This window comes from Manis pentadactyla, chromosome 4 (genome assembly GCF_030020395.1).
Source record: "Manis pentadactyla isolate mManPen7 chromosome 4, mManPen7.hap1, whole genome shotgun sequence".
Classification (NCBI taxonomy): domain Eukaryota; kingdom Metazoa; phylum Chordata; class Mammalia; order Pholidota; family Manidae; genus Manis; species Manis pentadactyla.
This window is the reverse complement of record NC_080022.1, coordinates 109,809,058-109,823,506: the sequence shown is the minus strand read 5'-3', so window position 1 is coordinate 109,823,506 and position 14,449 is coordinate 109,809,058. Positions and strand designations below refer to the sequence as shown.

Below are 14,449 nucleotides of genomic sequence, written 5' to 3'. Positions count from 1 at the left end.
CCTTCTCAAGTACTAGTCTAACATTGCATTTTTTAAAGGACATCTCTACCACCTCATCATTTTTTGCTGAAATGATTTTCTGGTGTGTCTGGTTAATTCTGTGGGGAAAAGATCTTGTACAAAATGGGTGCTGCTAAAATTTCAGGCCATTTGGAAGCCACTGTGAAGTGGCCATTAAGCGCTAGTCTTGTGTACAATAACAAAAATGGTGAAATAATGTTTAATAAAGTTTAACATTTTTCCAAATACTGTTGGCTGTCCCTCCCCCTTTTGATAAATTGGTGTGTTTAAGTTTGAATCAGTAAAGAGCACTTTTCAGTTTAAGAGCTTCAGGGTTAGTTCCTTGGTTCAGATAAGGTAGATTGAGTCACCAGTTTGGTAAAAGGCAACCGAAGTAGGTATCACATTACTAGACTTAAGGCATTTGGGAAAATGATTTCAGCAGGTATAAGAAACCTCTTGGGAAGTCCACATCAGCCATAGACATAACTGTTATGAATTGCTTGGAGTTAGGATCAGGCCACTGAGCTAGTTGGAGAGTGGTCTGTCCTTTGTCCCTATATTGAGTCCATAGATTTATGGGGGCTTTTTTTTTTTTTTTGGTATTGTGCCTAGAAATAATTGACAAATTGTGAGAAGGGGTTTAAAAATAGGCAAGGCTCCTAGACTTACACAGTTTGGCCTATAGCCTGACTTCTCTGCCTCCCCTTTAACCCTATTTATATGCAATTTGTTACCTACTATAGAAATCTTCCTTTCAACTACTGATAACTTGGAAATGTAAACCTACAAAAATAATTTTTAACTAGCCCACTACTTCCTCACCATACTAATACCACACTTAAAAAAAAAATTTAATTGATGTATTAGTCCTTGAAGGCAGGACTAATATTTTAAATAGGATATATGGGCAATGCAGAATTTATACAAGAGCATGCTAATTTGAAAAAAAAAAATCACCTTTTGCACTGTAGCATGATGTTACCATCACTTTGCCACTGAAGAAAATGAATATTGTAATTGTGAAATTGTCAGGTTGTAAGAAAGGACAAATTCATCTGTTTCATCATCTTGTGGCCCATGGGTGCCCAGTGATTTACCCAGTCATATAACTGGTTAGTGGTAGAGCCTGGACTCAGAAAAAAATAAAGAATAACAAGCAAACTGCAACACAAGCTTCTAACTCCTGTTCCACATCTAAAATTTGGTTCATATAAACAATTACAATAACAATTCCTTTTGTACTGAGGCAACAGGCTGCTTTTGAAAGTTTGGGTGGCAGAGCAGCATATTGTTGGAAGCAGTATTTTTTGTCCTAGAGCTAAGTTATGGTAGTTGTATTTCTAGTATTTGAGGATTTAAGGATCAAATCTTAAATTTGATTCTATTGCGTTACCATTCCAGAGACAAATTCTAGCCCCTTGACAATCCTAATCCTACTCAGAGGTGCTTCTCTATTCCTTCCCCTCAGATGGTGGTAGTGGTTTTGGTTTTGAATTGCTTCCTATTTAGCTGCTTTCCTAGGTTTCTAGTTCATGTTCATTGTTATTTGACTAACTGGTCAAGTTCACATGCTCCCTTTTCTGCTGGTTTTCACACCCATTCCACAATGAAATTAGAGTAAAAAATACAAATCTGGTTATGTCACTGTCTACCTTTTAGTATCTTTCCACTGCCCTCAGGATAAAAACAAGCTTAATATTTGTGATATGACTCTTCACTTCCAGGCTTATTACTTACCCTTTTTCTAGACCTCACCTTTAGTTGCAACCACCTTGATATGTTCTGCCTTCCATCCTGCCCAGCATTCCTACTGTTTTAACTTTTCAGTCAAATTTTAACATCTCTGAGAAGCTTTTCCTGACTGCCCCAGAGTGGGTCAGACACTCCTCATTGTTATTTAACTCTTATGCTTACATTTGGCCTAATACTGGACTGTATGCTGTATTGTAATTGCATATTAATTGTCTTTTGCACAAACCTATAAATTTATTGAACATAGGACTTTGTTGCTCCATCCTTGATAGAGCATTTTAATGTACTTAGGGATGTTACACATTATTTTCTGAACCAATGAGAATGTACCACAAAGTTTTACCCAAAGCTCCTGCCTTCACTGTTTTCTTATAGACCCCCATATATGTTTTTTCCCTGCCCTAGAGTTTCTCTGCAACAATCTTGAAAAAGGTGGACTGGGAAGGTGCACAAAACTGAAGGAAGAGGCAGAGGTAGGCACTTAACACATACAAATTAACATGCAGTGATCTTACTTTGCAAAAGAGCAAAGGCTCCCCCCAGAGGATTATTGGCTGACTTTCTCTAAGCACAACCCCTTGACCCCTTGCCTCCAAAAGCTCACATTGTGTTCCCAAATTCTTGTCCAGTCTAGCCCTGAGTCCTAGTGTAACTCGGGGGGTGGAAAATATGTTCCCAGCCTGGGGCAAATAAGCTTTGAAGCCAAAATCAGTCAAAGGGAGAAACCTCTTTATTGCTTACAAGTGGTAATCTACTTCTCTCCCTTGTCTCTTGCCATTTGGCTGCAAAAATAACCCCACCAAACCTCTCCAGTCCAGAAGTGCCTTCACTGACCCCCTGGTAATCAGCTGTTGATATGGAGATAGACTAAAGGCCACGGGAGAGATTCTGGAAATACTGCAGCTTTACCCACACCCAGTAAGTCACTCACCTGGATTAAGCCAAGCAGGAAACTTAAGTCCCTAAACTGCCCCCAGAAGTTTTCTTCCAGCTGAACAGGGGCCAAGCCAGTTAAGTATTGCTGCCTGGCAGTAAAGCCCAATGACCAGAGGCAGGAAAGCTAAGGCATACGTGGCAGAAACAGTGTCCGACATGTGATATCCCCAGCTAGCCACTGAACAATGATATTCCAGGTGGCATCTAGTGGCATAACCACAAAAGTGACCAGTAAGTCAGCAGCTGCTAAGTGGGCAAAGAGTCGAGGTACTGGCAGGGCTGGAGCTGGCTGGGTTCGGCCTTGTCACTGACCACAACACAGTGGTCACTCCCACTCCTACCTTGGCTGCAGCCAAGAAGGTGGGCAGCTCTGAGCCCTCCACCTCTACTCTTGATCCTGCCCAGGCAGGCCTCTTCCCTGTTGCTGACCCCCAAAGGGGTGCCATTGCCTGCAGACGTGGTGTCCTGGAAGGGGAAAGGGTTGGGGAATGAAGGGTGGGTATGAAGAGGTTAGCTCTGGCCACGAATTCTTCGCCCTCCTTTTTAGGATCTGGGGCTGGATATTACAAATTTCGTTCACTAAAGCCTCTGTGGGGACACTCCATCTGTATTTTCCCAGGACAGTCAGGGTCCTGCAGGAAACGGATCTGGTACTGGCTTCTGCTTCCACAGATTTCTTTAGCTGCTTAGAGCCCTGGGGAAGGGGAGGAGAGCAGTGTGTGTGCGCGCGCGTGTTCACGTTCATGTTCGAGTTGTTCTGCAGGACGAACGCCCAGGGAAGCCCTATCCCAGCGACCGCGACAAGATGCTTGCGGCGCCTTCTCGCCCCACCCTACCCAACTCCTGCAAGTCCCGCCTTTGGTCCAGAATATTTAAAAAAGAATATACGGCTGGAGGCGTGCTTACGAAATAGTGATCGTTTCATAGAAGAAGCTCTGATAGAGACACACACAAAACACTTAGGTCTAGATCCGGAGACCAGCGCTTCTCCTAGAATTCCGCTTCAGGGATTGGCTCCACTCGCTTTCTTTTCTGAAGACGTTTGTCCCTAGTGAGGCACCGTTGGGTTGTCCAGGAGGCGTGACTAGGAGCGGGAAGTGGGGCGGGAGCCGGGCTGCGGAGCCGCAGCCGCCGCTGTCATGGACGCCTGGGTCCGCTTCACTGCTCAAAGTCAGGCCCGGGAGCGACTGTGTAGGTGCGGCCCGAACAGGAATCGGGGGAGGGCGGGCAAATGAAGATCCTCGTGAGGCTAGGTCAGTTCACACTACGGGGGTCAAAATGGGTCAACTCGCGCTACGAGGGCCCGGATGGAAGGCGAGGCGCCGATTTGAGCGAGCAGTGAGATGATTCATTTCTGCTCACGGAAGAGATGGGGAAACTGAGGCATGAGTGGGGTAGTAGCGGGGTGCCGCTCAGGGTTACCGTGCCCACATAAGACCTAAGACCAACACTTTCTTCACCGGGCGGTGATGGAATGAGGGGTGTTCGTCCTGCGGTGGATAGCGACCGGGACTCTGTCCCCGGAGATGAGAAGGCGCTCCGAGTTTGGGTGCCCCTTCATCCTGCTGTCATCGGGGACCTCCTCTGCCTCCGCCCTGTGTTCTAGTCTCCATTCAGCTCGAGGGCCCTGATATCCTTAATTCACCTGTTCTGAAGACTCATGTGCCTTCATTCCCTCACGTATCGGAAACAAGCTCACACTGACATGCTTGTGATGGATCCACTGCTGCCTTCACTATCCCTTTCAGGCCTTCTAATTGTCTAATCTCTTATTTTCTCTACTCTTAAGTAGTGTTCCCCACCCACTTCTATGCTCCTTTTTATGTCTTTTCCTTCCCCTGACCTGAAGAAACAGTGAGATAGGGGCATGAAGAGGAGGAACAAGAATCGTCTCAAACTGGTTAAAGGGAAAGTCCATACTTGCTTTTCAGAGAATATCTTTGATGGGGAGGTTAATGAGGTCCCCACATTACCTTGCCCATCCTCTTCTTCAGGGCTGCCCAGTATGCTTGCTCCCTTCTTGGCCATGCACTGCAGAAACATGGGGCCGGTCCTGGGTTACAGAAACAGATTCAACAACTGGAGGGGCATCTGAGCCTAGGAAGAAAGCGTAAGTAACCATGCATTCCCTTCTATTACTCCAACACTCCCTCCATTTCTTTTAGTCCGTCCTTCCTGTTTTTTACCTTCTCTGCCTGTTCTCCCTCATTTGGATCTGCGCTTACGCTGTGTATGCCTCCTGACTGAGATAAAAGAGCAGGGGTAAGAGAATAATGAAGGATAGAAAATAGGGCAAGTTTGAGAAAACTAAACTGGGGCACAAATTAAGATTTGATGTAAAAAAGAATGAACTATTTCTGCTTTTTAGAACAATTGTTTATCATTTTCTGTATCACTTCTCGACCTTCACCCTCTTGCTTTCTCCCTTTCTCTGTGTCTTGCCCTCTGTTTGCTTCTCTACATCCAAATCCTTGCTTTTCCTTGCTAATTCCCCTCCAAGTTCTGCGCTTGGGTAACTCAGCAGATGCCCTTGAGTCAGCCAAACGAGCTGTGCATCTATCAGATGTTGTCCTGAGATTCTGCATCACTGTTGGTCATCTCAATCGAGCCTTGTACTTCGCCTGTGACAATGTCCTGTGGGCTGGAAAGTCTGGACTGGCTCCCCGTGTGGATCAGGAGAAGTGGGCCCAGCGTTCATTCAGGTTTGTGTCCTTGTATCTTGTAAGAACTTTTGTATTCTCCATACTTCATAGCTTATGGTTTTATGAAAGAAAGATCTCCCAGAGGCTTCCTAGAATATATACATCTTAATCACTTGGCTGCCAATTTTAAACTATCAGAGAATAATGAATGGGGGCAGATGGAAGAAAAATGCTCTTGCATGATTAATGACTGAGATAGGGCAAGGTAAGATATATTGCTTTAATTTTGCTTCTGTCTGTACTACAGGTTATGCACCTCACTGCCTGGTATTTATTCATTCTAAAAATATTTAGTACATGTTTACTCTGGGCCAGGAATAAAGCAAAGAGCTAAAGTAGGTATGGTTCCTGCTCTTATGAGGCTTCTGGTCTTGCCAGATATTGAAACCAGTAACCTCCAAACCAAATATTTGTGGAAAAGTACAGGGTGTTATGAGCTATATAACAAGGGGAACTAATTTAGATTGAAAAGTCAGAGCACTCTTTGAGTGAGTAATACTTTAGCTTTAGACCTGACATCTCAGTAGAAGTTAGACAAAGCAAACAGGAGCAGAGAAGACCTTTCCAAACAGAAAGCACATTCTAAGGCCTTGAACAAGAAAAAGTTCATGGAATTAGAGAAATAGAAAGAAAGCCAGTGTGATGGACAGTATTGAGTAAAGAGCATAAGGTCAAACTGGAGAGGTAGACAGGTGCCAGATAATTCATGCAAGACTTTTTAGGCAATGGTAGAATTTTTTGTTTAGTTTTGTTTAAATTCTATGCTAAGTAGAATGAGTTCTGAGCAGGGATGTGGCATAACTCAAATTGTGTTTAAAGATCTCTCTTGTTACTGTGTGGAAAATGGATTGCAATAGGGCAAAAGAGGAGGCCCTAATATGGCCAAGATACGAATATTGGCTTTGACTAAGGAGCTGGCTGGTAATGAAGGTGGAGAGAAAGATGATTTGGGAATAAAATTATCTGTACACATGTCATCTGCATTTGTTTTGTTTCCCTATGATTCTCTTTGTTCTTTTACATTATTGTAGCATCTTCCCATCTCCATTTATGTCTTGCTTTCCTCTTATCTTCCTCAGTGATTTACAGCTATAACATGTTTTATGGTATATGAAAGGTGGGGGTGGAGGCATGGCAGGAGTGGTGTGGAAAACTCCCTAGAAGAGTTTATATGCCATGTTTATTCATTTCATTCAACAGGTATTTACTGAGCATTTAGATCAGGCACTGGTCTAGACATAGGAATATAGTGATTAAGACAAACAAGATCCCTATACTTACAGAACTTATAATGGGAGGAGACAAACATAAACAATAAGAAAAATTTTGCTTCTATCTATACTACTGGTTATGCCCATCATGGCCTAATAATTAATTCATTCTAAAAATATTTAGTAGTAGTAAGTGCTATACAAAAAAATTAAAATAGAGTCATGGTAGGGAGCAAATGGCTCACTACTTTAGAATGGGGGTCACAGAAGGCCCCTCTGGAGCGGTGATATTTAAGCTCAGCACTGAAGAGCAAGGAAAAGCCAGCCATGTGAAGACTGTGGAGGGAGAATATTCCAGATAGAAGGACTAGATAATATAAAGGGCCTATACATGGGAATGAAGAAGGAGATATCTAAGCTGGCCTGTGCATACAGTAAAACAACAAATTTGACTGGATCTATACTGTTGGAACTCAATCAAGAATTAGGAGAAGTGCAAATTGTAGCGCTCCAAAATCTTACAACTACAGACTATTTACTGTTAAAAGAACATAAGGGATGTGAACATTCCCCAGGAATGGGTTGTTTTAATTTGTCTGATTTCTCTCAGACTGTTCAAGTTCAGTTGGACAATATCCACCATATCATAGATAAGTTTTCACAAATGCCTAAGGTGCCTAACTGGTTTTCTGGGTTTCACTGGAGATGGCTGGTAATTACAGGTATGCTTTGGTTATGTAACTATACTCCTATTATGTTAATGTGTGTGCGCAATTTAAGTAGTAGCTTAAAACCTATACATGCTGAAGTTACTCTACAAGAAGATATGTCAAAGAAATAATCAATGTTCCCATGTTTTCTTCCGCCTGCTACTTCTATAGCTTTTCTTCTTCCTTCCTAATTACAACCCTTAAATAGAATTCGTGCCTCATATCAAATTTACCGAGTATCATAATTCTTCCAAGTGGTAAAGATACCTCAAGACAAATGCTGGGCATAGAAGCTACAGGGCATAAATATGCAAAGAAATAAAAAGCTAACCATTTCAAACAATAAGGCTTCTCTCTCACTTACCAACTTTACATTTCCCTGTATGGCCCTGGAAGATGACTGGTTAGCCAGAGACGGGTAAGATTCCTCAAGGGAGGAACAACCTAAGACAGGCACAGTCGCAGGGGGGTCATCAAGTGAGAAATTGGGGATCAACAGAGGTGAGGCTTAGAACCTCACCCCCCCTGTTCTGAGAGAAATCTTCTGCATACGTGGATGTTTTATTGCCCTTGTTTAGCTTGGATTAACACATAGTCTACAGGCACACACCTGATGATCTACATTTGCTCTCTTACAACACTAAACTATGTTTTCTACCTTTATTTTGTATCTACCTACCACTTCAGCATTTTATTAAAAATAATAATAATAAAGAGAGAAATGTATCCACATATAAATCAAGTATAAAAATCAAATGAGTATTCATATTTGAACTGACTGTTTATAGTTCATAATGCATGAGCAAAACCAAAGGTTTCTGTGATGGCTGCCCTTGTACTGTTGACCATGTAAGAACTTATTCACTATGTAAGAATTTGTTCTCCATGTAAGAACTTGTTTGTTATGCCTCAGAAGATTGGAGACTGACGAAAATTAGGCTTGGGGTGGATTAATGATTATGCATTGAGCATTGACTCCCCTATACAGAATTTTATTGTTGTTAACAACCATTTGATCAATAAATATGAGAGATGCCCTCACAAAAAAGAAAAACAAAACAAAAAAAAAAGTGCACACTTCCAATGGTAAAATAATAAGTAACCGGGATGTAATGAATATAGTCAAGATATTGTAACAGCTTGGTATGGTGATAGCTGGTACCTAGAATTGTCATGTATATAAATGTTGCATCACTATGTTGTACACCTGAAACTAATGTAATGTAATACTGTGTGTCAACTCCCCTTCAATAAAAAATAATTATCTACAAAAAAAAAAAAAAAATATATATATATATATAAAGGGCCTATAGCAGGAACAAGCTTGATGTGATCAAGATACAGAAAGAAACTAATGTGGTTGGAGCATAGTGGTTGAGGTAAAGTGGTACAAGATAGAGAGGCAGGATCAGATGTTGAGTTCTTCTAAGCCTGTTTAAATTATCCAGATTTTTTTTTGTATCATTAATCTACAATTACATGAAGAACACCATGTCCACCAGGCTCCCCCCAACCAAGTCCCCCCCACACACACCCCCACAGTCACTGTTCATCAGCATAGTAAGATGCCCTAAAATCACTACTTGTCCTCTCTGTGTTGTACAGCCCTCCCCGTGCCCCCGACAGACTATACATGCTAATTGTAATGCCCCCTTTCTTTTTCCCCGCCCTTGTCCCTCCCTTCCCACCCATCCTCCCCAGTCCCTTTCCCTTTGGTAACTATTAGTCCATTCTTGGGTTCTGTGATTCTGCTGCTGTTTTGTTCCTTCCGTTTTTCTTTGTTCTTATACTCCACATATGAGTGAAATCGTTTGGTACTTGTCTTTCTCCGCCTGGCTTATTTCACTGAGCATAACACCCTCTAGCTCCATCCATGTTGTTGCAAATGGTAAGATCTGTTTTTTTCTTATGGCTGAGTAATATTCCATTGTGTATATGTACCACATCTTTTTTATCCATTCATCTACTGATGGACATTTAGGTTGCTTCCATATCTTGGCTATTGTAAATAGTGCAGCGATAAACATAGGGGTGCATCATCTGTCTTTTTCAAACTGGAGTGCTGCATTCTTAGGGTAAATTCCTAGGAGTGGAATTCCTGCGTCAAATGGGATTTCTATTTTGAGCATTTTGAGGAACCTCCATACTGTTTTCCACAATGGTTGAACTAATTTACATTTCCACCAGCAGTGTAGGAGGGTTCCCCTTTCTTCACAACCTCGCCAACATTTGTTGTTGATTGTCTTTTCGATGATGATGATCCTTACCAGTATGAGGTGATATCTCACTGTGGTTTTAATTTGCATTTCTCTGATGACAAGCGATGTGGAGCATCTTTTCATGTGTCTGTTGGCCATCTGAATTTCTTCTTTGGAGAACTGTCTTTTCAGCTCCTCTGCCCATTTTTTAATTGGAGTATTTGCTTTTTGTTTGTTGAGGTGTGTGAGCTCTTTATATATTTTGGATGTCAATCCTTTATCGGATCTGTCATTTATGAATATATTCTCCCATACTGTAGGATACCTTTTTGTTCTATTGATGGTGTCCTTTACTGTACAGAAGCTTTTCAGCTTGGTATAGTCCCACTTGTTCATTTTTGCTTTTGTTTCCCTTGCCCGGGGAGATATGTTCATGAAGAAGTCATTCATGTTTATGTCTAAGAGTTTTTTTTAAATTAATTAATTTATTTTTATTTTTTTGAAGAACATTATGTTTACTAGGCTCTCCCCTACCCCAAGTCCTCCCCACAAACCCCATTATAGTCACTGTCCATCAGCATAGTAAGATGTTGTAGAATCACTACTTGTCTTCTCTGTGTTGTAAAGCCCTCCCCTTTCCCCCACCCCCCACATTATACATGCTAATCATAATACCCCCTTTATTCTTCCCCACCCTTATCCCTCCCTACCCTCCCATTCTTCCCAGTCTCTTTCCCTTTGGTAACTGTTAGTCTATTCTTGGGTTCTGTGATTCTGCTGCTGTTTTGTTCCTTCAGTTTTTCTTTTGTTCTTATACTCCACAGATGAGTGAAATCATTTCATATTTGTTTTTCTCCACTTGGCTTATTTCACTGAGCATAACACCCTCTAGCTCCATCCATGTTGTTGGAAATGGTAGGATTTGTTTTCTTCTTATGGCTGAGTAATACTCCATTTTGTATATGTACCACATCTTATTTATCCATTCATCTACTGATGGACACTTAGGTTGCTTCCATTTCTTGGCTATTGTAAATAGTGCTGCGATAGACATAGGGGTGCATCTGTCTTTTTCAAACTGGAGTGCTGCATTCTTAGGGTAAATTCCTAGAAGTGGAATTCCTGGGTCAAATGGTAAGTCTATTTTGAGCATTTTGAGGAACTTCCATATTGCTTTCCACAATAGTTGAACTAATTTACATTTCCACCAGCAGTGTAGGAGGGTTCCCCTTTCTCCGCAACCTCGCCAACATTTGTTGTTGTTTGTCTTTTGGATGGTGGCCATCCTTACTGGTGTGAGGTGATATCTCATTGTGGTTTTAATTTGCATTTCTCTGATAACTAGCGATGTGGAGCATCTTTTCATGTGCCTGTTGGCCATCTGAATTTCTTCTTTGGAGAACTGTCTTTTCAGCTCCTCTGCCCATTTTTTAATTGGATTATTTGCTTTTTGTTTGTTGAGGAGCATGAGCTCTTTATATGTTTTGGATGTCAAGCCTTTATCGGATCTGTCATTTATGAAAATATTCTCCCATACTGTAGGATACCTTTTTGTTCTATTGATGGTGTCCTTTGCTGTACAGAAGCTTTTCAGCTTGATATAGTCCCACTTGTTCATTTTTACTTTTGTTTTCCTTGCCCAGGGAGATATTTTCATGAAGAAGTTGCTAATGTTCACATCTAAGAGATTTTTGCCTATGTTTTTTCCTAAGAGTTTTATGGTTTCATGACTTACATTCAGGTCTTTGATCCATTTTGAATTTACTTTTGTGTATGGGGTTAGACAGTGATCCAGTTTCATGCTCTTACATGTAGCTGTCCATTTTTTCCAGCACCATCTGTTGAAGAGACAGTCATTTCCCCATTGTATGTCCATGGCTCCTTTATCGTATATTAATTGGCCATATATGTTTGGGTTAATGTTTGGAGTCTCTATTCTGTTCCACTGGTCTGTGGCTCTGTTCTTGTGCCAATACCAGATTGTCTTGATTACTGTGGCTTTGTAGTAGAGCTTGAAGTTGGGGAGCAAGATGCCCCCCACTTTATTCTTCCTTCTCAGGATTGCTTTGGCTATTCATTGTCTTTGGTGGTTCCATATGAATTTTTGAACTATTTGTTCCCGTTCATTGAAGAATGCTGTTGGTAATTTGATAGGGATTGCATCGAATCTGTATATTGCTTTGGGCAGGTTGGCCATTTTGACGATATTAATTCTTCCTAGTCAGGAGCATGGGATGAGTTTCCATTTGTTAGTGTCCTCTTTAATTTCTCTTAAGAGTGTCTTGTAGTTTTCAGGGTATAGGTCTTTCACTTCCTTGGTTAGGTTTATTCCTAGGTATTTTATTCTTTTTGATGCTATTGTGAATGGAATTGTTTTCCTGATTTCTCTTTCTATTAGTTCATTGTTGGTGTATAGGAAAGCCACAGATTTCTGTGTGTTAATTTTGTATCCTACAACTTTGCTGAATTCCGATATTAGTTCTAGTAGTTTTGGAGTGGAGTCTTTAGAGTTTTTTATGTACAATAGCATGTCATCTGCAAATAGTGACAGTTTGACTTCTTCTTTACCGATCTGGATTCCTTGTATTTCTTTGTTTTGTCTAATTGCCATGGCTAGGACCTCCAGTACTATGTTGAATAACAGTAGAGAGAGTGGACATCCCTGTCGTGTTCCCGATCTCAGAGGAAAAGCTTTCAACCTCTCGCTGTTCAGTATGATGTTAGCTGTGGGTTTATCATATATGGCCTTTATAAATTATCCAGATTTTATTCTAGCTGTGATAGGAAGGAAACTGTGGAGTGTTTTAAGAAGGAGAGTAATGATGTGACTTATGTTTATACTAGCTACTACATGAAGTTAGATTGTTGGGGTTGGGGTGCAAGAGTGGCCATGGAGAGACCATGTAAAAGACTAGAGTAGTAGTTCAAGCAAGAGATGATGGTGGCTTAGACTGGTGGCAGAATGTAATAGATTGTAGTTGGATTCAAGATGTGTTTAGAGGTAGGACAGTTAATATGGGGTACATGCCACTGTTGTCAGAGTGGAATAAAAATAAAACATGGACTATTCTTAAGGAATTTATGATCTAATACATTTGGCAAGCTGCTTAACACATCTGGGCATTTTTTTTAAACTAAAAGATAGGGATGTAAATGATCTATAATGTGTCTGAGTCTGAAAAACAACTGAAGCTTGTTCTTTCAAAACAAATATGCATTATTATAGTTTAAATTGATTGTGCTAATGGGTTGCTAAATGGAAAAGTGAAATTTGAGGTTGATCTTGGAAGATTGATGATGCTAATGATCTTAAGGTACACATAAACACGTATTAGTTACAGAAAGGTGGGAGGACATTTCTAATAGCAGCTAAGTTGGGTATACATGCCTTTACTGACTTTTTTGTCCTGTACCCTATCCTAGGTACTATCTGTTTTCCCTCATCATGAATTTGAGCCGTGATGCCTATGAGATTCGCTTACTGATGGAACAAGAATCTTCAGCTTGTAGCCGGCGACTGAAAGGTTCTGGAGGTGGAGTCCCAGGAGGAATTGAAACTGGGGGACCTGGGGGTCCAGGGACTCCAGGAGGAGGCCTTCCCGAATTGGCTCTGAAACTTCAGCTCCGAGTCCTGCTCCTGGCTCGGGTCCTTCGAAGTCACCCCCCCCTTCTACTGGATGTGGTCAGAAATGCCTGTGATCTTTTCATTCCACTGGAGAAACTAGGTCTCTGGCGCTGTGGCCCTGGGATTGTGGGGCTTTGTGGCCTTGTGTCCTCCATCCTGTCTATTCTCACTCTAATCTGCCCTTGGCTACGACTCAAGCCCTGATACTGTGGTACAGAATAAGAGGGGACTTGAATTGGTAAGATGGAATCTTAGATTGTCCCCAATATACCACCCTTATTCTAACTCTACTCCTTGGCTAAACTTACAATTCAGAGATTTAGGAGTAGAGAGGAGCTTTGGGGAAAATGAGGTGAAGAAAGGTGACTTGTGAAGTCAAAGATGATTCTAATGTTCAGATATGCTGAGCTTTTGTCTTTTCCTTCACTGCATTGTCTGAGTCTCTTGAATCTTTTTACTTTGTTTCTCTTAAGTCTATTTAAGATTTTGTCTCTGCATCTCTTTTTTTACCTTCTTAATCCTCCTGTCCTAGGAATTTAATCAGTAGCAGAGTTAGTTTTGGGTAGGGGAGGTAAAAAAGTGTGGTCTGTAAAATTCTGCCTTCTTTTTCCTCCCAAAGGTGGCTTATGGCAGATTTTACCTCCTTCAAACTCAAAATCATAATTTTAAAGACATTATGCCCCAGGGTACTCTTCACACCCCAGAGGTATTTTGATGCTTCTCTTCCTCCCTCATGGCTACCTCACCAGCCTCCCTCATGACATGGCCCTTATCCTTCCCTCTACTCATACCTGCAGATTTCTGCTTACACTTATGATTTCAGAGCTCTGTTCCCTAGTCTGTTCTTACCCTTTCTTTGCCTATCCAGAAGGATGCTGTGTCTAGCATCTTGCTGTAAATATTGTACAATGATTCTGTGTAAATAGCTGTGGTCCGTGCCCACAATAAGAACAAGCTTTCCAGGTCAGCAGATTAAAGATCAGTTTGCTCATTAATGTTTGGCCTGGTGCTGTTTGTTCTGGTCATCTGAGGCCCCTATTCCTGTCACTATTTTTGGGTTTTACATGGGATTAGCCACTGGTATCATCACCCAGATTTATATTAAGCACCTACACTATACAGGGCATAACACTAGATGGCAGAGATGACAAAAAACTAAGAAACTCCATGGTCCCAACTTCAGAAGTTTATAGCCTAATTGAGAAGACAGGGGTCTAATGATAAAGTATTTATACTCGTTCCACAAAGCACACCCCACACCAGTTTATAGTTTTTAGTCCCCCCAAAAACCATAATGTCACAAGGCAGCAGA

At 41.3% G+C, this 14,449-nt stretch overlaps 1 protein-coding gene across 1 annotated transcript; it reads left to right on the top strand.

Moving 5' to 3' along the window:
- The first annotated feature begins 3,763 nt into the window (after positions 1–3,763).
- Positions 3,764–14,132, top strand: PEX11B (peroxisomal biogenesis factor 11 beta). The gene is made up of 4 exons (XM_036924377.2): positions 3,764–3,886; positions 4,686–4,801; positions 5,192–5,393; positions 12,936–14,132. The coding sequence occupies exons 1-4, from the start codon at positions 3,831–3,833 to the stop codon at positions 13,339–13,341; spliced, it is 780 nt and encodes a 259-aa protein (XP_036780272.1). The 5' UTR covers positions 3,764–3,830; the 3' UTR covers positions 13,342–14,132.
- The last annotated feature ends 317 nt before the right edge of the window (positions 14,133–14,449 follow it).